The 25,072-nt window shown below is 38.2% G+C and overlaps 1 protein-coding gene and 2 pseudogenes across 1 annotated transcript in view; 1 reads left to right on the forward strand and 2 right to left on the reverse strand.

Moving 5' to 3' along the window:
* Nucleotides 1-9,872: 9,872 nt before the first annotated feature.
* Nucleotides 9,873-12,134, forward strand: LOC138317035 (uncharacterized; annotated as a pseudogene).
* A 1,367-nt stretch (nucleotides 12,135-13,501) lies between these two features.
* Nucleotides 13,502-17,205, reverse strand: LOC138316051 (uncharacterized; annotated as a pseudogene).
* Nucleotides 17,206-17,515: 310 nt separating this feature from the next.
* Nucleotides 17,516-25,072, reverse strand: part of LOC138316053 (uncharacterized) — a 30,991-nt gene continuing 23,434 nt past the window's right edge. The window contains exons 3-4 of the mRNA XM_069257529.1: nucleotides 22,393-22,475; nucleotides 17,516-17,630 (exon numbers count right to left, since the gene is read on the reverse strand). Of these exons, the coding sequence (XP_069113630.1) occupies nucleotides 17,564-17,630; nucleotides 22,393-22,475 (150 nt within the window). The 3' untranslated portion in view covers nucleotides 17,516-17,563. The remainder of the gene's footprint in view (nucleotides 17,631-22,392; nucleotides 22,476-25,072) is intronic.

Below are 25,072 nucleotides of genomic sequence, written 5' to 3' on the forward strand. Positions count from 1 at the left end.
AAAATAAAAAATGTTGTAGAAAAATTCATTTGTAATTTTGTAAAACAATCCTGAAGTTAAGAAAGTGTACAAACAATTTCATGGTCTATGGTCAAGTTATCCGGTTTGAATTGAAGTTCGGATACAATGTATATCAATCAACTTGCTGTTTTACAAAAGAATAATTACAAAACTTTATAAGTAGACCAATTGACCAATTTATTCAAAAATCACATGGTGATATTGATAAGTCTTCTAGAGGACAGACATATTCTATATTTAAGACATTTTGGCATAGAAAAGTATGCCTCTTGTCTTTCTAGACAGTATTAATACAGCTACCACTGGTGACTGATGGATCAGTAGACAGTATTAATACAGCTACCACTGGTGACTGATGGATCAGTAGACAGTATTAATACAGCTACCACTGGTGACTGATGGATCAGTAGACAGTATTAATACAGGCTACCACTGGTGACTGATGGATCAGTAGACAGTATTAATACAGCTACCACTGGTGACTGATGGTTCAGTAGACAGTATTAATACAGGCTACCACTGGTGACTGATGGATCAGTAGACAGTATTAATACAGACTACCACTGGTGACTGATGGTTCAGTAGACAGTATTAATACAGCTACCACTGGTGACTGATGGATCAGTAGACAGTATTAATACAGGCTACCACTGGTGACTGATGGATCAGTAGACAGTATTAATACAGCTACCACTGGTGACTGATGGTTCAGTAGACAGTATTAATACAGCTACCACTGGTGACTGATGGTTCAGTAGACAGTATTAATACAGCTACCACTGGTGACTGATGGTTCAGTAGACAGTATTAATACAGCTACCACTGGTGACTGATGGATCAGTAGACAGTATTAATACAGCTACCACTGGTGACTGATGGTTCAGTAGACAGTATTAATACAGCTACCACCACTGGTGACTGATGGATCAGTAGACAGTATTAATACAGACTACCACTGGTGACTGATGGTTCAGTACAGACTACCATTGGTGACAGTATTAATTTGTACAGCTACACTGGTGACTGATGGTTTCAGTAGACAGTATTAATACAGCTACCACTGGTGACTGATGGTTCAGTAGACAGTATCAATACAGCTACCACTGGTGACTGATGGATCAGTAGACAGTATTAATACAGCTACCACTGGTGACTGATGTTCAGTAGACAGTATTAATACAGACTACCACACTGGTGACTGATGGATCAGTAGACAGTATTAATACAGCTACCACTGGTGACTGATGGTTCAGTAGACAGTATTAATACAGCGCCTACCACTGGTGACTGATGGTTCAGTACAGTTATTTAATACAGCTACCACTGGTGACTGATGGATCACTAGACAGTATTAATACAGCTACCACTGGTGACTGATGGTTCAGTAGACAGTATTAATTACAGCTACCACTGGTGATGATGATCAGTATTAATACAGCTACCACGGATTGGTTCAGTTGTACAGTATTAATACGCTACTGGTGGTGACTGATGGTTTCAGTAGACAGTATTAATACAGACTACCACTGGTGACTGATGGTTCAGTAGACAGTATTAATACAGCTACCACTGGTGACTGATGGATCAGTAGACAGTATTAATACAGCTACCACTGGTGACTGATGGTTCAGTAGACAGTATTAAATACAGCTACCACTGGTGACTGATGGATCAGTAGACAGTATTAATACAGCTACCATGGTGACTGATGGATCAGTAGACAGTATTAATACAGCTACCACACTGGTGACTGATGGTTCAGTAGACAAGTAGCTTTAGGACAGTAGTAATTCCGCTACCACTGGTGACTGATGGTTCAGTAGACAGTATTAATACAGCTACCACTGGTGACTGATGGTTCAGTAGACAGTATTAATACAGCTACCACTGGTGACTGATGGTTCAGTAGACAGTATTAATACAGCTACCACTGGTGACTGATGGATCAGTAGACAGTATTAATACAGCTACCACTGGTGACTGATGGTCAGTAGACAGTATTAATACAGCACACTGGTCGATGGATTCAGTAGACAGTATTAATACAGCTACCACTGGTGACTGATGGTTCAGTAGTAACAGTATTAATACAGCTACCACTGGTGACTGGGGTCAGTAGACAGTATTGATACAGGGCTACCACTGGTGACTGATGGTTCAGTATAGTATTAATACAGCTACCACTGGTGACTGATGGTTCAGTAGACAGTATTAATACAGCTACCACTGTGACTGATGGTTCAGTAGACAGTATTAATACAGCTACCACTGGTGACTGATGGTTCAGTACACAGTATTAATACAGCTACCACTGGTGACTGATGGTTCAGTAGACAGTATTAATACAGCTACCACTGGTGATTGATGGTTCAGTAGACAGTATTAATACAGGTACCACTGGTGACTGATGGTTCAGTAGACAGTATTAATACAGCTACCACTGGTGACTGATGGATCAGTATGACCAGTATTCATACAGACTACACTGGTGTATCAGTAGCAGTATTACAGGCTACCACTGGTGACTGATGGATCAGTTGAACAGTAGTATAGACTCCACTGGTGACTGATGGTTCAGTAGACAGTATTAATACAGACTACCACTGGAATGATGGATCAGTGTATTAATAGACAGCTACCACTGGTGTATCGGATCAGTAGATAGTTTATACAGCTACCACCTGGTCCACTGATGGTTTCGGTTGACAGTATTCAATACAGCTACCACTGGTGACTGATGGTTCAGAAGACAGTATTACTACCAGTTTTTAATACGATGGTGGACTGATGGTGTAAAGGATAACAAGTTGTACCGCATCTTTTGTAAACAGTGTAGGCAGGGAAATAGTTCCAATGTCCACACTACATCCAATACCTCCAATGTGCGACCAAACACTGTTGTCCTCTTTAACTGAAAAATCATTCAATAATGACTTAATATGATTTAATGGTTCCCATAGCAACCGCATTTATACCTCAATGTGAGTGAGCGAAACACGACTGCCGTTTCTTCACCATGGAGAACCCTCAGTTTTCAATGTATACAATTAGTTTCAACTTAATATTAGTTTGTCTTCTTTATATTTTTGTATCTCATAATGCAGGAAGGAATGCTTTCTGTAAGTAGTACCACAAATGTGTTTACAGGGTCCTTTAATACATGGCTGATTTATGGACAGAAATCCCAGACTAGTCAGCACAAAGATTGCCATCAGTTTTTGAACTTATAATGAGTACAAAATCTGATATTTCAAGTATTCCTCATGATACATGCTTACCAGATTATTTCCATCCCTCTTCTTCAGTACAAACCCAGGCAATACATATCCTCTGTGTACCTGTTGGTAAAATGAGACTACACAGCTGGAAAATTATCCTATACAGCTGAAAATCAGACTACACAGCTGGAACAAGAGATCCCAGAGGGCCCCACCAAAGAATGATCTATGTCTGACAACAGAAAGAGGGATCTTTTCCCTGCTTTTCAAGCTTTTACTACAAAACTACTACTATGAAACTTGAGAAAGATCCTTTCAGTGCTTTCTGAGATATGTAGCAGTAACAAACTTTAACTATCAAAATCCAAGATGGCCACCAGTCGGCCATCTTGTTGACCGATTGGTCCCAAAATGCAATATGCACAACTATGGTCCAAGGAGAACATGCATATGAAATTTGAGAAAGATCCACTTCAGTACTTTCTGGAAAATAGTGGTAACAAACTTTAACTATCAAAATCCAAGATGACCGCCGGTCGGCCATCTTGTTGATTGATCGGTCCAAAATGCAATATGCACAACTAGGGTCCAAGGAGAACATACATATGAAATTTGAGAAAGACCCCTTCAGTACTTTCTGGGAAATAGCGGTAACAAACTTTAACTATCAAAATCCAAGATGGCCACCAGTCGACCATCTTGTTGACCGATCAGTCCCAAAATGCAATATGCACAACTAGGGTCCTAGGGGAACTTACATATGAAATTTGAGAAAGTTCCCTTCAGTACTTTCTGAGAAATAGCGGTAACAAACTTTAACTATCAAAATCCAAGATGGCTGCCAGTCGGCCATCTTGTTGACCGATTGGTCCCAAAATGCAATATGCACAACTAGGGCCCTAGGGGAACCTACATGTGAAATTAAAAAAAAGATCCCTTCAGCACTTTCTGAGAATTACCGGTAACAAGAATTGTTAATGGACGGACGGAAGGACGGACGGACGACGGACCACGGACGAAAAGCGATTTGAATAGCCCACCATCTGATGATGGTGGGCTAAAAATCAGATGGTGGGTTAAAAATCAGAAATGTTCAGAACCTTACATATAAGTGTTAACTATATCAGGTGTGGTTGGGCTTATTACCAGGAATGGAGTGAAATATCATAATTACCAGGTACGGACAGACTTATTACCTAGTATGGAGTGAATTTCTCCCATACTTGACAGGGTTATCCCACAGTTGCTAGGGAAAAGATAACTGTCTTTTACAGGTGTAGGGAAAAGACAGCTCACATGCACTAGACAATGACGTGATGTCATCTTTACATGTGGTGACTATTGTTGACATCATTAATTTTGATACATTGCAATGTTCCTATGATGGCGTCGCTTTGGAAATGTTTCTATATGACTGAATTTTTATAACGTTTCTTTAAGGTATGGAAGAAAAAGAATCAAACATGGGTCTGTCAGGTAGACAGGTATGTCTCAACCCTCGTGAAAGATTTTGGTTGTCAACCGTCGGCAGACTTCGGGTTGCCAAGACAAAATTTTTCACTTTGGTTGAGATATCCATGTCCGACTTACAGGTCCATGTAAGATTCCATTAATCATAATTACCAGATATGGACAAACTTATTACCTGGTAAGGAGTAACTTGTTACAATGGTTCAGGGTCTAGTTTGAGCATGCTTATTCTAGACATAGATAGACTTATTGCATACCTTGGTTTATCATTTGATGTGAGAGATTGGGATTTAGGAGTTACAGACATGGACAAGATTATTACACTTCACTGTTAAAACGTGGCCCATTACCAGCCATGAACAGAGTTAAGGCTTAACGTAGACCGTCCCTTCTGTGACGTCATACGTTTTGTTACGTCGCTATCCGAATCCCGGCAAACGTATTTTATTTCTCCGTACCCACGTATTACAACTCGCTTCTGAAATCGGCATTCGAGCAAGTATTTCGTCTAGAACCTTTTCGAGTGTTTACTTGAAGTGTATAAATATAAAGGTGTGCCAATCGTTAAAAACTAACAAGGGTAGATGAATAACATAAAACGTTGAAAAGTGCTACAGATTCGCCTATTTTTTAACATTTTCAGACCAAAATTTAAGGGGTTGTAGGAAGCAAATCGGTCATAATTTGAAAAATAATGCGATGAGGTATACTTTTTTATTGGCTTTTCGTATTATTGCAAATAGCCAGTCTTCATGGAAATTCTAAAAAAATCGACTTTTCCTGAGATCATTTTTTTCAGAAAAAATAGAGAAAATATTACTATTTTTATGCAATTTTTCACTAAAATTGGGTCCGGACTTAATTTTAAAACAACGATATTTCGTTTTATTGTGGAAAACCCAGCTTTATTGGATATAGTACTGAATTCTATATCACCTACTGAAGGTATGAACATGTTACAGGTATATTATTTATATGTTAAGGGATGCTACAGGGAGGAAATATTATTTATTTAAAAATCCTTAAAATCCGGATTATTAAGTCATTTGTACATATCTTTAAGCAACCCTGGAAGAAAAAATTACCCCGGTGACATATGATTTTTATGCGGTTTTTTTGTGATCAGGGTATACCTAAAATCAAAATATCAAAAAATGAACGAAATCGATGAGAGGAAACCAGAAGGGACGGTCTACCTTAATCAGATATGGACACACCCTTATTTCAAGTGATGGCTGGATGTATAACAAGACATAAACAGCCTTATTACCAAATATGAAATGGGCTAAATCATCAGGACAATAATATAACTTACAGTTTTATCAATCACAGATAACTTTCCCTCGCCACACAATGTTCCAGTTACTTTCAAACTCCTCAAAGCAGCCAACTGTTTTGGCTTTTACAAACTGGCAAAGCTGTTGGTGGCAGTCTGCTAAAAGTGGGTCAAGGTCACACAGGACTGTAGGATGTATCACTGTGGTAACAGACGCATTGAACCACTCTTTTAGATGTGCCAGGGCCCCACACAAAGACAGCACACTCCTCCAGAACTACAAACACCACAATAATTTTGTATTATTTACAGTAAACCCCAAAGGCAGGGATCAATAGTTTGAGGCATACAGGGTATTCAACTCATCTGAGGTTGGTCACGATTGATCATCAACAGTTTAAAGTATTTGCTCTTCAAACTATGACAAACAATGCATGTCAATGACATTTTAATTATCGTGATTTTCAGCATTTTGCAACTTTTATGAAAATGGAGTTTTTGATAGCAATCATAAAGTTGAAAAAATAAGAATATGTATTACATAACAAATTTCTTTCTCTCACATGGCCAAGAGCACATTGACAAAATACATGGTTTAATACTATGTATTTGAATGAAATGGAGATTTATTTCTTATTCAACACGACATAAGGGGTTTTTGATATGAAAAGCATGTGTCTAGCTATCTGGGTTTTGTAAGAGGAAATATATAGGGACACAGACCTGACCATTGCGATCAGTTTCAACGAAAATGAGTGGTATTCGAGGAATGTCGGGTTTCGAGTTAGAGTGAGTTTGATCACTGATTATGTCTGTTCATCAATGCACTAGCTATCTCTTCTCTGTTCGAGTTTGTTGCTGATAGCCTAATCACGAATAAAATGTTGTTATATGCATATTGACAAATATAAAATAAGCAGATAAATAAGAACCCATTCTTGGTCTTTCTATGCCGTTGAAAGCCGAACTTCAGTTTTTAACGAAATTAAGACATCTTGGCTGTGATTAGTTGTCGACTTAAAGTAAGCATGATTCGATTATGGTGGCGGATACAACCTCCAGTAACCAACATACAAGGCATTAAAGTCATACGTACCCCTCCCCCGAGATTTCTGAGTAAGTCTCAAGTATGGACATCAACTACAAAGTCTCCCTGGCTAAAAAAAATTTCAAATAAATAGAAAACGTGGGCAACCTTATCCCTAATCAAATGTAACAAGAGGCCCAAAGACCGGCTCTAACACGATCACTCGTGAGTGATGATAGCGAAACTATCGGTGTCCAATATTCGTTCCAAATCTGTAAAATGCATATATAACATCAAAATGATATTTTACTTTTGAAACCTTCATATCAGAATTTTTATTTTTTGTTTTTCTTTATGATAGTTTCTGTATTATTGTAATGGTAAAAATTAGAAGAAAAAAAAAATGTTACCGAACAAAATGCTTAAAATTCCAATTTGCTATGCCAACATTAAACAACAAAACCAAAATTAGCCTTCCTCTATATCAGGAATACTCATCTGACCTAAAATATGTTTTCCCTACATACACATTAATTATATGCTTGATCCCCTCCCCATGGGGCAACACCAAACCCTGGGGCCATTTAATTGACAATTTTTTTGTATTTGAAGAGTATTTGTTCATACCGTTCTGGAATTTTAGAAGATTTTTGAAGTTTAAACGGTTAGATAATTTAAAACCTAACGGAGACGAAATCATCACAACTACCACAGTTGGTCATGGTAAAAAAACCTCAGTCTAATTCCAATCATGAATAATTTGAAATTCAATGTTTCGAAGATTTTCTGTTAGTCCCTTAAACTTTGATACATCGAGATTTGACTGTATAGAAAACTTGACCCCCTTCCCGGGATACCCTAGCTTTATATAATTCACGATTTTTGTAAAGGACCTTAAGACTTTGCCATCTATGAAGAGTACTTGATTCTACCATTTCTGAAATTTCAGAAGAAGATTTTTGAAGTTTTAGCCTATTTGACCACGTTTGGCCCCACACCTCAGACCTCACGGGGGCTGGGACCATATATCATTCACAATTTTGGTTGACCTTTGGCCATGGAACATTTCTGCAAAATTTCAACAAATTTGGTTTTGTGGTGCTGGAGAAGTCGAAAATGTAAATTGTTTATCGTTGCGTGGCAGACGGCGGACGATGGACAAAAGGCGATTAGAATAGGTCACTTGAAACTTTGTCTTAGGTGACCTAACAAGAGATCCCAGACAGAGGGATCTTGGCGCCCACCAAAAGAATGATCTATGTCTGACATATGACAGAGGGATCTTTTCTCTGCTTTTCAAACTTCAACTATCATAATCCAAGACAGTAGCCGGTCAGCCATCTTGTTGACCGATCAGTCCAAAAATGCAATATGCACATCTAAAGCCCTAGGGGAACCTACACATGAAATTTTGAGACAGACCCCTTCAGTACTTTCTGAGAAATAGCAGTAACAAACTTTAACTATCAAAATACAAGATGGCCACAGGTCAGCCATCTTGTTAATCGATCGGTCCCTAAATGCAATATGCACAACTAGGGTCCTAGGGGAACCTACATATGAAATTCAAGACAGATTCCTTCTGTACTTTCCGAGAAATAGCAGTAACAAACTTTAACTATCAAAATCCAAGATGGCCACCGGTCAGCCCTCTTGTTAACCGATCGGTCCCTAAATGCAATATGCACAACTAGGGTCCTAGGGGAACCTACAAATGAAATTCTCAGGGAACAGTTATAGATTGACTAAGGACTACCTGGTACTTCTCAGGAAACAGCTATAGACTAACTAGGGACCACCGGGTACTTCTCAGGGAACAGTTATAGACTGACTAGGGACCAACGTGTACTTCTCAGGGTACAGTTTGTAGACTGACTAGGGACCACCAGGTACTTCTCAGGGATTAGTTATAGACTGACTAGGGACCACCGGGTACTTCTCAGGGAACAGTTATAAATTGACTAAGGACTACCTGGTACTTCTCAGGAAACAGCTATAGACTAACTAGGGACCACCGGGTACTCCTCAGGGAACAGTTATAGACTGACTAGGGACTACCGGGTACTTCTCAGGGAATAGTTATAGACTGACAAGGGACCACACCGGGTACTTCTCAGAGAACAGTTATAGACTGACTAGGGACCGACGGGTACTTCTCAGGGAACAGTTATAGACTGACTAGGGACCACCAGGTACTTCTCAGGGAACAGTTATAGACTGACTAGGGACCACCGGATACTTCTCAGGGAAACAGTTAAAGACTGACAAGGAACAACCAGGTACTTCTCAGGAAACAGTTATAGACTGACTATAGGGGACCATTGGGTACATCTCAGGGAACAGTTATAGACTGACTAGGGACCACCGGATACTTCTCAGGGAACAGTTACAGACTGACTAGGGACCACCGGATACTTCTCAGGGAACAGTGATAGACTGACTAGAGACCACCGGATACTTTTCAGCAAACAGTTATAGACTGACTAGGGACCATTGGGTACTTCTCAGCAAACAGTTATAAATTCACTAGGGACCATTGGGTACTTCTCAGGTAACAGTTATAGATTGACTAGGGACCATTGGGTACTTCTCAGGTAACAGTTATAGATTGACTAGGGACCATTAGGTACTTCTCAGGGAACAGTTATAGACTGACTAGGGACCACCGGGCACTTCTCAGGGAACAGTTACCAGTATAAACTGACTAGGGACCATTGGGTACTTCTCAGGGAACAGTTAAAGACCGATTAGACCACCGGTGTGACGTCACACCATTCCCGGCATGCCTTACCGGCGCCATATTGGAGGACAAAAACACTACCGGGGGCGAAGTTCAATCACTGACCCGTAAACAATCACAATGGTGAATTTCTGTGCGATCATTGGCTGTTCAAACAATGCTAAGAAGTCAGCTGTTTCGTTTTATCGTTTGCCGGCAGTTATAACAACACAGGGCGAAAGAACGTTGGAGTTATCCGAGAAAAAACGACAAACTTGGCTATCCCGCATCAGCAGAGAGATATTCCTAAAACATCGCAGAAATACACCAGAGTATGCTCCGAACATTTCGTATCAGGTATTAATGTCGACTTTTTAATGTCTTTATTTATCGACTCTGGATATGGATATGTTTACAAAAATGACTAAATAAGCTTAGATCTACAAGATAAACCCCGTGGACGTTGAATTAAGAATGATAATTACTGCACTTACCCTTGATCGTAAATAAATAGTTGTCTCTCATATTGTATGTTGTGCCTATAGGCCTACATATCTATGTTTTTTTCTTCTGAAGATCATGATTACACACCTAACCATTTAACTACTAGTGTTGAAACTATTTTTTTTCAATGTGACAAAAAATATATTGACCTAACAAAAAATGTATTTGTATTGATGAAGGTCTAAGTTTTACTAAATGAGCAAAACGTACTAGACTGTAGTAACTAGATCAATATCAGTTTTCATCTAACATGATAAAAGAAAATATATTTATATATATATATAAATATACAGTATAAAGTAGCTTTGACTAAAATCAATTTCAATAAAGAGAAAGATAATTAAAATAGTCTATACAGAAAAATAGGTGTAGGTTATTTTGTCAATATTAAGAAATACACATTCTTGCAATAACATTTTCACCTAGCATGTAACTTTTATATATTAACAGGTTGGCCTGATGTATGTTTTTATTAACATGTTAAATATCTGTTGCTTTGTAACAGTATTAATACAACAAATGTAAAAAAAAAAGTACAGGATGTATTTTTTAACCATACATATTTGTGTGTTAAATACAAAAGTTTAACTTGCCTGCTAGGTTCTTATAATTATTTAAATTATTTATCATTCACAGGAAAACCTGCTGACTTATACAATGAGAGTGATATTGACTGGGCTCCTAGTGTAAACCTTGGACACACCAAGAAAATTGCTCAGCAGACTCCAGATAGAGGACTTAGGAATAGAGAGAGACATAGTAAAAAGAAAAGGATGGAAACTGCACAATCACTGATCTCCCTTAGTCTTTCAACAAATACACCTAGCCCAGAACCAGAATGTGAGCTGGAGGAACTGGATCCTGTACAGGATGAGACAGAGGGAACAGCATCTCAGACAGATCTAGAAGGTGGGCTTATGTTTTCAATGGAAAATGAACTGAACCGCCTAATTGGTGAAAATGTTGATTTGAAAACCCAGCTGACAGCCAATCAAATTAGTGAGGACATGTTCCGCCATAATGATGATAAAGTGAAGTTGTTCACAGGTCTACCCGGTTTTTCTGTGCTGATGACTGTGTTTATGTTTATTGAGCCACATTTGCCCTTATCACACAACAGTGCATTGACAAAATTTCAACAGATGATGCTGGTATTCATGCGCCTCAAGATGAACCTTCCAGTGCTGTATGTGGCAGATAGATTTGGGATTTCAACTGGGACAGTGTCGAAAGTATTTGCAAATACTCTAAATGTATTTTATAAGAGACTGAAAGCGTCTTGTTTATTGGCCAAGTACGGACGAACTTAGAAAAACAATGCCTGTGGTATTCAGAAAGGACTTTGGGTTGAAAGTAACAGTCATCATAGATTGCTTTGAAATATTCACGGACAGACCCTCTAACCTGATGGCCAGAGCCCAGACATGGTCCTCCTATAAACACCACAATACTGTTAAGTACCTAATTGGGATAGCACCACAGGGATCCATCTCTTTCCTTAGTAAGGGCTATGGTGGCAGGGTGTCAGACAAATTTGTTACCAATGACTGTGGTTTGTTGGACAAACTTGGCTATGGGGATATAGTATTAGCAGACAGAGGATTTGACATTGCTGATAGTGTGGCACAAGTGAGTGCAGAGGTAAAAATACCAGCATCTACCAAAGGAAAATCCCAGCTAGCTGCATTAGATGTAGAACAAACCAGAAAGATTGCACATGTCAGAATTCACGTGGAACGTGTTATTGGACTTGTACGTAACAAGTACAAAATACTTCAAGACACATTGCCATTAGACTATTTCCATTCCCATGACAATTCAACAACTACAATCGACAAGATAGTTACAGTGTGTTGTGCCTTAACAAACTTGTGTAAATCAGTTGTACCTTTCAACTAAAATACAAAATACTACTTGTACATGAATATATATACTATTTCAATATTCATGTTGTTTGCCGAATTGAAAGCAAGACCAAAACTTTTTGTTCTAACTAATCAACTTATGAAATTGTATATACACAATTTGCAATCAGCATACAACTTCAATTTATAAATTTTGTTAGCAGCTGTTATCTGCTTATAATTGGTCAGTATTCATGTTGAGTAACATTTTCTGAAGACATATCTTTTTGTTGTGGAAAGACACAAAAATAATTATGTGTTTTCATATTAAAACTTGTTGAAAGAGATAGCAGTGTTGTGTTTTGAATGCAAAGAAACTTTAATGGCTGTTTTCAGAAATAAATATGATGGGTAATTCAGTCACATAGAAATTGTCCTCATTTATATTCCTATGAGGCCTACCTATAAAAAAAAAAAATTCTTCCCATCCATATTTGATTCTGGAACATCACTTAGAATTTCTTTTAACTTATAATTCTATATTGGGAGGAATTCGAAACAATATTTAACTTAACTATACCATAAATACCATAATTTGGGATATTAAGGATGTGGTCATATTTGGCACAAAAGCAACAAAATTTATCATTATTTGTTTATAATTTTAATATTTGGTTATGATCAAGTTATGAAAAAAAAAAAAAGCAGTGCAAATTGGGAAACACCAATTTTTAAACACCAAAATTTAACCCTTCTTTTCTGACACAATACAAAAAAAAAATCCAGATGACCAAAATATCCCAATTTATGATATAAGAGGTTTTGGTTTTAATTGGAGATCTCGTCTTAACTTTTTGGGGCTGCGGTGACTAAGTAGTTAAGATATTTACAAATTATAGATCATCATATGACGATTCCTCGTTTTTTTCCCGGGTAATCTAGATCTACTTAAAACTCGACACATCCTTATAAATGACCCTGTCTGTTATAGGGGATTATATATTATTCCATAAAATATCTTACACAAACCTAGGACTCCTATATGTTCTGTTCAGTATGTAATTATGTATCAAATGTTCACTGATCACATGCAATTAGTTATAATCATCAGCTGATCATAATAGCATAATTTTCCACCAGGAGTCCATGGAGTGAGGTTGATATTTTACCGGAATAAGGATATGTACCCTTAATATGAAGAAATTGATACTGGAATCATGATACCTGGATTACATTGATTGGAAGCTCATGATCAACATGCATGATTTCAGTATTTCAAGAAATCAAGACTAGAATACAACAGTGAATTAATTGATTTACTTTAATTTTATGAAACAATTGCAATTGATGCAACTTAAAATATTCAATCAATTCAATCCATAAACACTCATAGCATGCATTTATAAATCAAAACAACTCGGAGCATTTTTAAATTAAAGAAAACATTTGCATTTAAAGTGTGTGAAATTGTGGCCTCAAAATTAAAGCTGAATTATACTAGTTGGTCCTTATTGGGTCTAAAGCAGTAGCTATGGCTAGCTTTTAGTACATAATATACATAATGTTAACAATGATATGATAACTCCTCTGTGAAAATTCATTACATGACATGTACAGTCAAATAGAATCTTGTTACAAATCAGTTGTCAACATAATTACTGATATCTATGAGCTATAAATAATAAATCATCTGACCTAGCTAATTTTGTACCTATAGCTATGAGCAACTGCAGGGTATAATAATTGTGAAAGAAATATTCTTATATAACCTATAAATTTAATTACAGTAACAGTCCATAAGAAACACTTTCATAACATCACTATAAACATGATTGATATAATCTATAAAATTCAATACTGTATACAGTCAGTATCAAAGAAACACGATGCAATTGACATCACTACTTTCTATGTTTTCTCCTCTGGTGATTTGCACTCTTATTACAATCAGGGCAAAACCATTTTCCTTTCGGCAACTTTGATTTAGATAGTCTCAAACATTCCAAATGAAACCACTGATAGGGACAGTTTTCATTGTCACATGCAACCATAGTTGTCGCTGGTGTATCCTCTGCTGGCTTTCGACAAATGCAGTACAATGGTGTTGTGTTGTCATCATTACTTGTGGTGTCTGAGTTCGTTGAGTCCTGAAGAGGTACTGGCATTTCATTTCTTGAGAAAAACTTTGCAGTTAGCTCGGGCATAACTGCCATCAAGTGAAAGTTTGAAGCTTTCTCTGCGATGTCATTCCAGAAGGTTTGGTTGAGCTCAATCCTCTCGATGTGTACCTCCTTAGTGGTCCAAACAACGAAATCACAAAACTCCTTCTCGCAGACCTTGATCTGTGTTTGAACTTGGTAGTAATAGGGATGGTTGGTTTTCAGGCGATTTCCCTCATTAGTTTCCTCCAAGCAAGAATTCTTTCCGGTGTAGTCTTCAAGAAAAGAATCATGCACACAGTATGGGCATTTGATTTCGAGTAGCCCCGAACCACAACAGTCACATGACACAAGGGCATCTGGTGTTGCACCGATAACTGGGATGGTTGGACTGATTGTGAATCCGGCATCTTCAACAACAAAGTTATCATGCAGGAGCATCATGGCCTCCTTGTACGTGTCTCTAGCCTTTTTTTCATGGTCACATCCCCAGGTGGTGGCTGCTGATTTAAAACGTGATACTTCTGGATGGCATATAGACATAACTAGGCTCTGTGATGGTGCAATGTGACTGCTGTGACAAGCCGCGTACATTTTTGATGCAGTTATACGTCCGCTCCTAAATCTGTGCCACAGTTTTGAGTCATTCTGATTCTTTATTGCTCTCTCCACACTTGCAGACTCCTCGGGTGAATCGGATATATCTACAGTCTTGCAATGGTGTAAGACTTCTGAGTAGCTTTTCCAAAAGAGGTCTTCATTCCTAAATCCGTCAGTATCATTGGAAATTTTTCACTTAACACTTCCGGTACATAATTCTCATTAAATGGAGAGGAAACAGTCAATATGGCAGAGTCAGCACCAGTCAAACTCAGCTGGGTAAGGAAAGATGCTAATTCCTCATCTGTAGGTTCTGGAACCTCTCATGGTTGTATGTGGCCTCTCTTTGGTGCAGGTGTACCAGCTAAGTTGCAGTCCAATGCTTTCTTTTTGGATTTCACCGATGTAAAGTCAATATCCTCAATTCTGCTGTATGTGACGCATTTCACACTAGCTGGTAACCAATAAGCTATCTCGTCTGTCACTGTCCGTGAATTGCGGATTTTTACCGTTGCCTCAATTGAAAAAAGCATTGCAGCTACATGGGTGCAAGTCTGTCCTAAACCGGCCACGCAGTTACAGTGAGCTGCTAAAACTTTCCCATCTGTCTGAACGATAATCCATGGTGTAAGTGCAGTTTCATTCAAACGCTGTGAGTGAAGCACCTACAAACAAAAAATCAGTAATTGTAAGGGAAATGGTATTAATCAAAATCAAGGTTTCACTACATATATAATTACATTAGAGTATCATTTATCTGTCGACGTCAGTCACATGGATAGAGGCATTGTGTTATATATAAAATAAAAGAAAATATTTAAAACTAAATTATTCATTTAAATAATATTATATAACGTTACTCTGGATTCGCCTATCTCAGCATATAAGATAAAAGCAATGTCATTTATTTTCCTTCTCTAGATTGTGATTTGTAGAATTTTTTTTATCAAATATTGAAAAAATAGTCTTTGTCCTAGTTTATAGCCTTTAACTATTAAATATACTTGGCAAAGAAGTAAGTCTTGCAGTGTACATGTGGACAGATTATTGTCACAACACGAAAAGAACAAATGTAACTGTTAATTCATAAAATATGTACTGTATTTTCAATATAAAAACAAAATTGTTCATCTTTTCAGTATACACCAGACAATCTAGAATCTATGCATAGAACACCTACACATGCAGATATAGCTATCTATCATTAGCCTAGGTACACACATGTTATATATACAGTAGATATTCTACCAGTTGTCTCACATACATATTTACAGGTAGGCAGTCTTGCATAGGTAATCTGTTTAATGTTATATATGGCCGTGGGGGGTTAGATGCCTGTACAAGTTTATATAGCTATATATTAAGATATGTGTACATTATTACACAGACACCATTACGTTAAAACGTGTTAATTTATCTCATTTATTTAACTTTATACTAGTCATTATTCAGTATTATGTTACGCTTACCCGGCCAATGTGAACGTGATGTTGGTTGATAACACAGACGGATACATCGCGAACCCAGCCACTCACGAATTGATTGTAGGCTTCCAATCCCTTGTACGATCGTAGTTCGTCTAAAGTGTATGCACTAGTGGAATACAACAGGAAATAAATAATGTCTGTATAACTAATATTCGCCCAATTATCGATGTCCTGTGTCCAGTCACATTTGGGAATTTTGTAGGGATCTATGGCGTTGATCAGCTTAACTTTCTCTTGGTATCTCCCTCGGGCAACTTGGTCCAGTGATTCAGCATAGTTGGAAACATTCTTTGCAAACATCTTTCCGTTTCAAATTGTGTTAGACAGATATATATTGTAATACAAAGTACCGCTTCAGCCTACTACCGTGGGTACATTACGCTTGGCGTGGAGGATAGCTCGTTCTGTTTATCCTCCAATATGGCTGACGTGCGCGGAATGCTGGGAATTTCGTGACGTCATCGAAAACTACCTATAGACTGACTAGGGACCATTGGGTACTTCTCAGGGAACACTTATAGACTGACTAGGGACCATTAGGTACTTCTCAGGGAACAGTTATATACTGACTAGGGACCACCAGGTACTTCTCAGGTAACAGTTATATACTGACTAGGGACCACCAGGTACTTCTCAGGGAACAGTTATAGACTGACTAGGGACCATTGGGTACTTCTCAGGGAACAGTTATAGACTGACTAGGGACCATTGGGTACTTCTCAGGGAACAGTTAAAGACCTGTTAGGGACCACCGGATACTTCTCAAGGAACAGTTATATATTGACTAGGGACCACCGAGTACTTCTCAGGGAAAAGTTATAGACTGACTAGGGACCATTAGGTACTTCTCAGGAAACACTTATAGACTGACTAGGGACCATTAGGTACTTCTCAGGGAACAGTTATATATTGACTAGGGACCATTGGGTACTTCTCAGCAAACAGTTATAGACTGACTAGGGACCATTGGGTACTTCTCAGGGAACACTTATAGACTGACTAGGGACCACCGGATACTTCTCAGGGAACAGTTATATATTGACTAGGGACCATTGGGTACTTCTCAGGGAACACTTATAGACTGACTAGGGACCACCGGATACTTCTCAGGGAACAGTTATAGACTGACTAGGGACCACCGGATACTTCTCAGGGAACAGTTATAGACTGACTAGGGACCACCAGGTACTTCTCAGGGAACAGTTATGATGATAATAAATCTATAATATCAAAGTGAATTATTTACCTGTGACTTGTAGAGTATCTGTGATCTGGAACAACTTTTCACTTAAACTGATACCATTCCTAGAAAACAATTTTAATCTAATGGTTAATCAAATTAACAAAATAATAATGAGGTATAACTATTTTGATAGAGAAATTCCACATATTTGAGAACAAAGATATTAAATGAAGATCAAAGTCATTAATATTATATTTGTAAAAGTTTGACAATTATATTTACAGCCCCTCAACCTCTGGCCATGGCCCCTTCTTTAATTGAGAGTATGTTACTGAGGGACATTCCAAATTAAATGTTGTCTTGTTGTGAGGAATAATAAAAATAAAAATGTACCGTTTGAGTAATAATAATAGTAAATGGTTGGCTATATTTGTGAAACTTTTTACATACCCAAATAACATCTGTGCTATATTGTACAATATAGTTGTCAGTCACAAACGAGATGTGGTCCTGGTTACTCAGTTAGATTATATAGAGAATACATGGTTAGTATCTTACAGTACAAGGTTTATTTTGGTGCGAGATTTAGGAAAGCCAAGATAGCTTTCCGTGTCGAGCACCAAAATAAAACTTATATTGTAAGATTCTGTTTATCCTGCAACCATTTCCCTAGGGATGGCGTTCAAACCGGATTCAAACAGTCCTTTATTTACTTGGTTTTGCTCGATGCAAGATGCTTCTTTGATGTGCAAGAAAAGATTCATTCACTTAACTGAATGAAAGTGTACTCCTTTTTTACTGCCATGGGAAATACATTAGCACCTTCACAAACAGTTTCAGCAATTTTGTTCATTGTTCTGTTCACATACTTTTGCCATGAAACAAGGAAAAGACAGCACCGCCATACTAAAGTTTCGATATCGTAAAAATGACGTCATTCTGGTGAATGTGACGTCACTTTTTAGGGGGACTGAATGAGGTTTCATTTATTGGAAGGTTCAATTCGGGGTCAAGTTAGAAAAAATTTCAGCAGATGTGGAACAAATTCCTGAGATCATATTGAGGGATAAAGCATTTTGTATTGACATGTAAACCTCAAGTTTATCTGGCAGTAGTTATCAGTCAATATGTGCGGCAGTTGCAGGATAAAATGTATACAGCCTCATTTCATGTCAGAAACATAGATTACATTACAGAGGTCCAGTAAATAGGACGGAGGTACTTATATTGCTAGCTACAGAACACTTGGGCCACTTCGTATCCTAGTCTCATCAAACACCAGTTAAAACCAGAATTGTAAGTCAATGGCTAACTCAAATACCCGCTTACCTTAGCCTAAATCTGACACCATACCAACCAACTGTTCCTCCTTTATGTTCCCATGGTAACTGTTATTGAAGCATGTGATGTGTCCAATTATAGACATCCATATGTTACAACAATTGACTAAGTTTGAACATAATTGATCCATTTTACAAAACCAGTGTATAGTGACCTGATTATCATGGCAACCAAACTTTTGGTAAGCCAATACATGCACTATACATGGTCTGTAACATTGCTGTCAAGTTTCATTGAATGTAAACCAGTAGTTAAGGAGGAGTTGTTTGTAAAATTTCTTCTATGGAAAGACAGATAGATAGTTTATCTTTGTCTGCACAAACTTTAATTTGTCTGAGAAAAAATTAATGTTAACAATCCAGCATCAAAATAGAAACCACTGTAATACTGTATAGTCCATCACTAGGGTTGGACGTGTGAACCCACTGTAAATACTGTATAGTCCATCACTAGGGTTGGATGTGTGAACTCACTGTAAATACTGTATAGTCCATCACTAGGGTTGGATGTGTGAACCCATTGTGAATACTGTAAAGTCCATCACTAGGGTTGGATGTGTGAACCCACTGTGAATACTGTATAGTCCATTACTAGGGTTGGATTTGTGAACCCACTGTGAATACTGTATAGTCCATCACTAGGGTTGGATGTGTGAACCCATTGTAAATACTGTATAGTCCATCACTAGGGTTGGATGTGTGAAACCACTGTAAATACTGTATAGTCCATCACTAGGGTTGGATGTGTGAACCCATTGTAAATACTGTATAGTCCATCACTAGGGTTGGACGTGTGAACCCACTGTGAATACTGTAAAGTCCATCACTAGGGTTGGATGTGTGAACCCACTGTGAATACTGTATAGTCCATCACTAGGGTTGGATGTGTGAACCCATTGTAAATACTGTATAGTCCATTACTAGGGTTGGATTTGTGAACCCACTGTGAATACTGTATAGTCCATCACTAGGGTTGGATGTGTGAACCCATTGTAAATACTGTATAGTCCATCACTAGGGTTGGATGTGTGAACCCACTGTGAATACTGTATAGTCCATCACTAGGGTTGGATGTGTGAAACCACTGTGAATACTGTATAGTCCATCACTAGGGTTGGATGTGTGAACTCATTGTAAATACTGTATAGTCCATCACTAGGGTTGGATGTGTGAACTCACTGTAAATGCTGTATAGTCCATCATTAGGGTTTGATGTGTGAACTCACTGTAAATACTGTATAGTCCATCACTAGGGTTTGATGTGTGAAACCACTGTAAATACTGTACAGTCCATCACTAGGGTTGGATGTGTGAAACCACTGTAAATACTGTATAGTCCATCACCAGGGTTGGATGTGTGAACCCACTGTAAATACTGTACAGTCCATCACAAGGGTTGGATGTGTGAAACCACTGTAAATACTGTATAGTCCATCACTAGGGTTGGATGTGTGAACCCACTGTGAATACTGTATAAAGTCCATCACTAGGGTTGGATGTGTGAACCCATTGTAAATACTGTATAGTCCATCACTAGGGTTGGATGTGTGAAACCACTGTGAATACTGTATAGTCCATTACTAGGGTTGGATGTGTGAACCCACTGTGAATACTGTATAGTCCATCACTAGGGTTGGATGTGTGAACCCACTGTAAATACTGTATAGTCCATCACTAGGGTTGGATGTGTGAACCCACTGTAAATACTGTATAGTCCATCACTAGGGTTGGATGTGTGAACCCACTGTGAATACTGTAAAGTCCATTACTAGGGTTGGAGGTGTGAAACCACTGTAAATACTGTACAGTCCATCACTAGGGTTGGATGTGTGTGAACCCACTGTAAATACTGTATAGTCCATCACTAGGGTTGGACGTGTGAACCCACTGTAAATACTGTATAGTCCATCACTAGGGTTGGATGTGTGAACCCATTGTAAATACTGTATAGTCCATCACTAGGGTTGGATGTGTGAACCCACTGTAAATACTGTATAGTCCATCACTAGGGTTGGATGTGTGAACCCACTGTAAATACTGTATAGTCCATCACTAGGGTTGGATGTGTGAACCCATTGTAAATACTGTATAGTCCATCACTAGGGTTGGATGTGTGAACTCACTGTAAATACTGTATAGTCCATTACTAGGGTTGGATGTGTGAAACCACTGTAAATACTGTATAGTCCCATCACTAGGGTTGGATGTGTGAACCCACTGTAAATACTGTATAGTCCATCACTAGGGTTGGACGTGTGAACCCACTGTAAATACTGTATAGTCCATTACTAGGGTTGGATGTGTGAACCCACTGTAAATACTGTATAGTCCATCACTAGGGTTGGATGTGTGAACTCATTGTAAATACTGTATAGTCCATCACTAGGGTTGGATGTGTGAACCCATTGTAAATACTGTATAGTCCATCACTAGGGTTGGATGTGTGAACCCACTGTGAATACTGTATAGTCCATCACTAGGGTTGGATGTGTGAACCCATTGTAAATACTGTATAGTCCATCACTAGGGTTGGATGTGTGAACCCACTGTGAATACTGTATAGTCCATCACTAGGGTTGGATGTGTGAACCCATTGTAAATACTGTATAGTCCATCACTAGGGTTGGATGTGTGAACTCACTGTAAATACTGTATAGTCCATCACTAGGGTTGGATGTGTGAACCCACTGTAAATACTGTATAGTCCATCACTAGGGTTGGATGTGTGAACCCACTGTGAATACTGTATAGTCCATCACTAGGGTTGGATGTGTGAACCCATTGTAAATACTGTATAGTCCATCACTAGGGTTGGATGTGTGAACTCACTGTAAATACTGTATAGTCCATCACTAGGGTTGGATGTGTGAACCCACTGTAAATACTGTATAGTCCATCACTAGGGTTGGATTTGTGAACCCACTGTGAATACTGTATAGTCCATCACTAGGGTTGGATGTGTGAACCCATTGTAAATACTGTATAGTCCATTACTAGGGTTGGATGTGTGAAACCACTGTAAATACTGTATAGTCCATCACTAGGGTTGGATGTGTGAACTCATTGTAAATACTGTATAGTCCATCACTAGGGTTGGATGTGTGAACCCATTGTAAATACTGTATAGTCCATCACTAGGGTTGGATGTGTGAAACCACTGTAAATACTGTATAGTCCATTACTAGGGTTGGAGGTGTGAAACCACTGTAAATACTGTACAGTCCATCACTAGGGTTGGATGTGTGAAACCACTGTAAATACTGTATAGTCCATCACTAGGGTTGGATGTGTGAAACCACTGTAAATACTGTATAGTCCATCACTAGGGTTGGATGTGTGAAACCACTGTAAATACTGTATAGTCCATCACTAGGGTTGGATGTGTGAAACCATTGTAAATACTGTATAGTCCATCACTAGGGTTGGATGTGTGAACCCACTGTAAATACTGTATAGTCCATCACTAGGGTTGGATGTGTGAACTCATTGTGTGTTGTTGATTTTAAGGGTGACCCTATAAGGTTAATTACATATGTAAACTTACTGTGTTTTGTCAGATTTAGGCAGTGAAGCTAAATTACACTGTTCAATCTGAATCCACTCCAACAGCATGTCACTACATATCAACTGCAAAGTAAACAAAAAGTATATAATAATAAGAATTTTACTGCTTGTGTTAATATGTTTATGACAATCGTAAAACAAAAAAATATAATATACCAGTACTAGGGCATCTATGACTGTTTAATTTCTGATATATTTGATCCTTTTTGCTCTAATGCAAATCTGTCCTTGAAATGTAGCTATAAGTCAATAACAGAGACCAATAATTTTTCAGTATAAGTGTATCACATTATCACATAGTATAACATAAAAATTATGTATATTCATTTGATTAAACCATTATCCATAAAGGATATATTTTATAATCTAATTATTGCTTCCTTTGAAATTGTAACAAACAAGAGGCCCATGGGCCTTAACGGTCATCTGACTCATTGCACAAAACAACAAAGTCACAGTATAAAGTATTGGTTAACGATTAATATAAACAATACAAGGAACTCCTTAGTTGAATATGTAAGTTACTGAAATAGGCAAATGTCATTTGTTGAACAATCTTGGTAGCCCTTCATCCATATATGGTTGTAACCCATTCACAGATTAATATAAGGAGGAATCAGATCTTAAAGCCAAATTTCAGCAAAGCTTCTATTTTGGACATCCGCTGTACTATCCCAATTAGTCTTAGCTCGGTCCTTTATAAAATATGATTGTCCACACCTAAAGTTCCCCCTTCTGAATCAATTAAAACCCCTATAGACCAAATTTCCTTGAGATTTGAGACTGAAACCTGAAAACAGGAAGTGGGCCAGCGGCCATCTTGGAATACCAAAATCTTTACGAAAATGTTTGCATGTTGTCCAGCATCAATTTAAACCCCTATAGACCAATTTTCCGAGATCGGAGACTGAAACCTGTAAACAGGAAGTGGGCCAGCTAAAATTAAGAAAATTTGCCCTTTTGGGGCCCCATCCCTCAGCCCCTGGGGTTCGGACCAGGCTCATTTATATAAAATATGATTGTCCTTCCCCAATGATGTTTCACACCAAATATGGATGAAATTCATCCAAGGAGGAGTAGGATTTAAAAACTTAATTAAGAAATTTTCCCCTTTTAGGGCCTTGCCCCTCTGCCCCTAGGAGTCCGACCTATCTCATTTATATAAAATATGATTGTCCTTCCCTAATGATATTTTACACCAAATATAGATGAAATCCATTCAAGGATGAAGGAGGAGTAGGATTTTAAAGCTAAAATTAAGAAAATTTGCCCTTTTGGGGCCCCATCCCTCTGCCCCTAGGGGTCAGACCTATCTTATATATATAAAATATGATGGTCCTTCCCCAATGATATTTTACACCAAATATAGAGGAAATCCATCCATGAATGAAGGAGGAATAGGATTTTAAAGCTAAAATTAAGACAAGAGATCCTAGAGGGATCTTGGCGCCCACCAAAGAATGATTTATGTCTGACAAACAAAAGAGGGATCTTTTCTCTGCTTTTCAAACTTTTCGTACAGCTGTACATATTACTACATATGAAATTTGAGAAAGATCCTTCTAGTACTTTCTGAGAAACAAACTTTATTATCAAATTCCAAGATGGCTACCTGTCGGCCATCTTTTTGACTGATGCAATAGGCACAAATAAGGTCCTAGGGGAACTCACATATAAAATTTGAGACAGATCACTTCAGTACTTTCTGAGCAAAAGTGGTAACAAGTTTCAACTATCAAAATCCAAGATGGCGGCCTATCGGCCATCTTGCTCATCAATCGTTCCCAAAATACAATATGCACAACTAGACCCCTAGGGGAACCTGCAAATGCAATTTGAGACAGATCCCTTGAGATACTTTATGAGAAATAGCGTTAACAATTTCAATTGTCAAAATCCAACATGGAGTCCTGTCGACCTTCTTGTTCACTGATCGGTCCCAAAATGCAATATGCACAACAAGACTCCTAGGGGAACCTACATGTAAAATTTGAGAGCGATCCCTTCAGTACATTCTGAGAAATAGTGGTAATAAGCTTCAACTATCAAAATCCAAGATGGCGGTCTGTCAGCCATCTTGTTCATCGATCAGTCTGAAAATGTGATATGCACAACTGTACGCAAAGGGGAACCTGTACATGCAATTTGAGACAGATCCCTTCAGTACTTTATGAGAAATAGCGGTAACAAACTTCATTGTCAAAATCCAAGATGGCTTCCTGTTGGCCATCTTGTTAACCGATCGGTACCAAAATGCAACATGCATAACCAGGGACCTAGGGGACCATGCACTTGAAATTTGAGACAGATCCCTTCAGTACTTTCTGAGAAATAGTGGTACCAAACTTCAATTGTCAAAATCCAAGATGGCGTCCTGTCGGCCATCTTGTTGACTGATTGGTCCCAAAATGCAATATGCATAAACAGGGACCTAAGGGACCATGCACATGAAATTTGAGACAGATCCATTCAGTACTTTTTGAGAAATAGTGGTAACAAACTTCAATTGTCAAAATCCAAGATGGCGTCCTGTCGGCCATCTTGTTGACCAATTGGTCCCAAAATGCAATATGCACAACTAGACTCCTAGGGGAACCTACATGTAAAATTTGAGAGAGATCCCTTTTGTACTTTCTGAGAAATAGCGGTAACAAACTTTA

This window comes from Argopecten irradians, chromosome 2 (assembly GCF_041381155.1).
Source record: "Argopecten irradians isolate NY chromosome 2, Ai_NY, whole genome shotgun sequence".
Classification (NCBI taxonomy): Eukaryota; Metazoa; Mollusca; class Bivalvia; order Pectinida; family Pectinidae; genus Argopecten; species Argopecten irradians.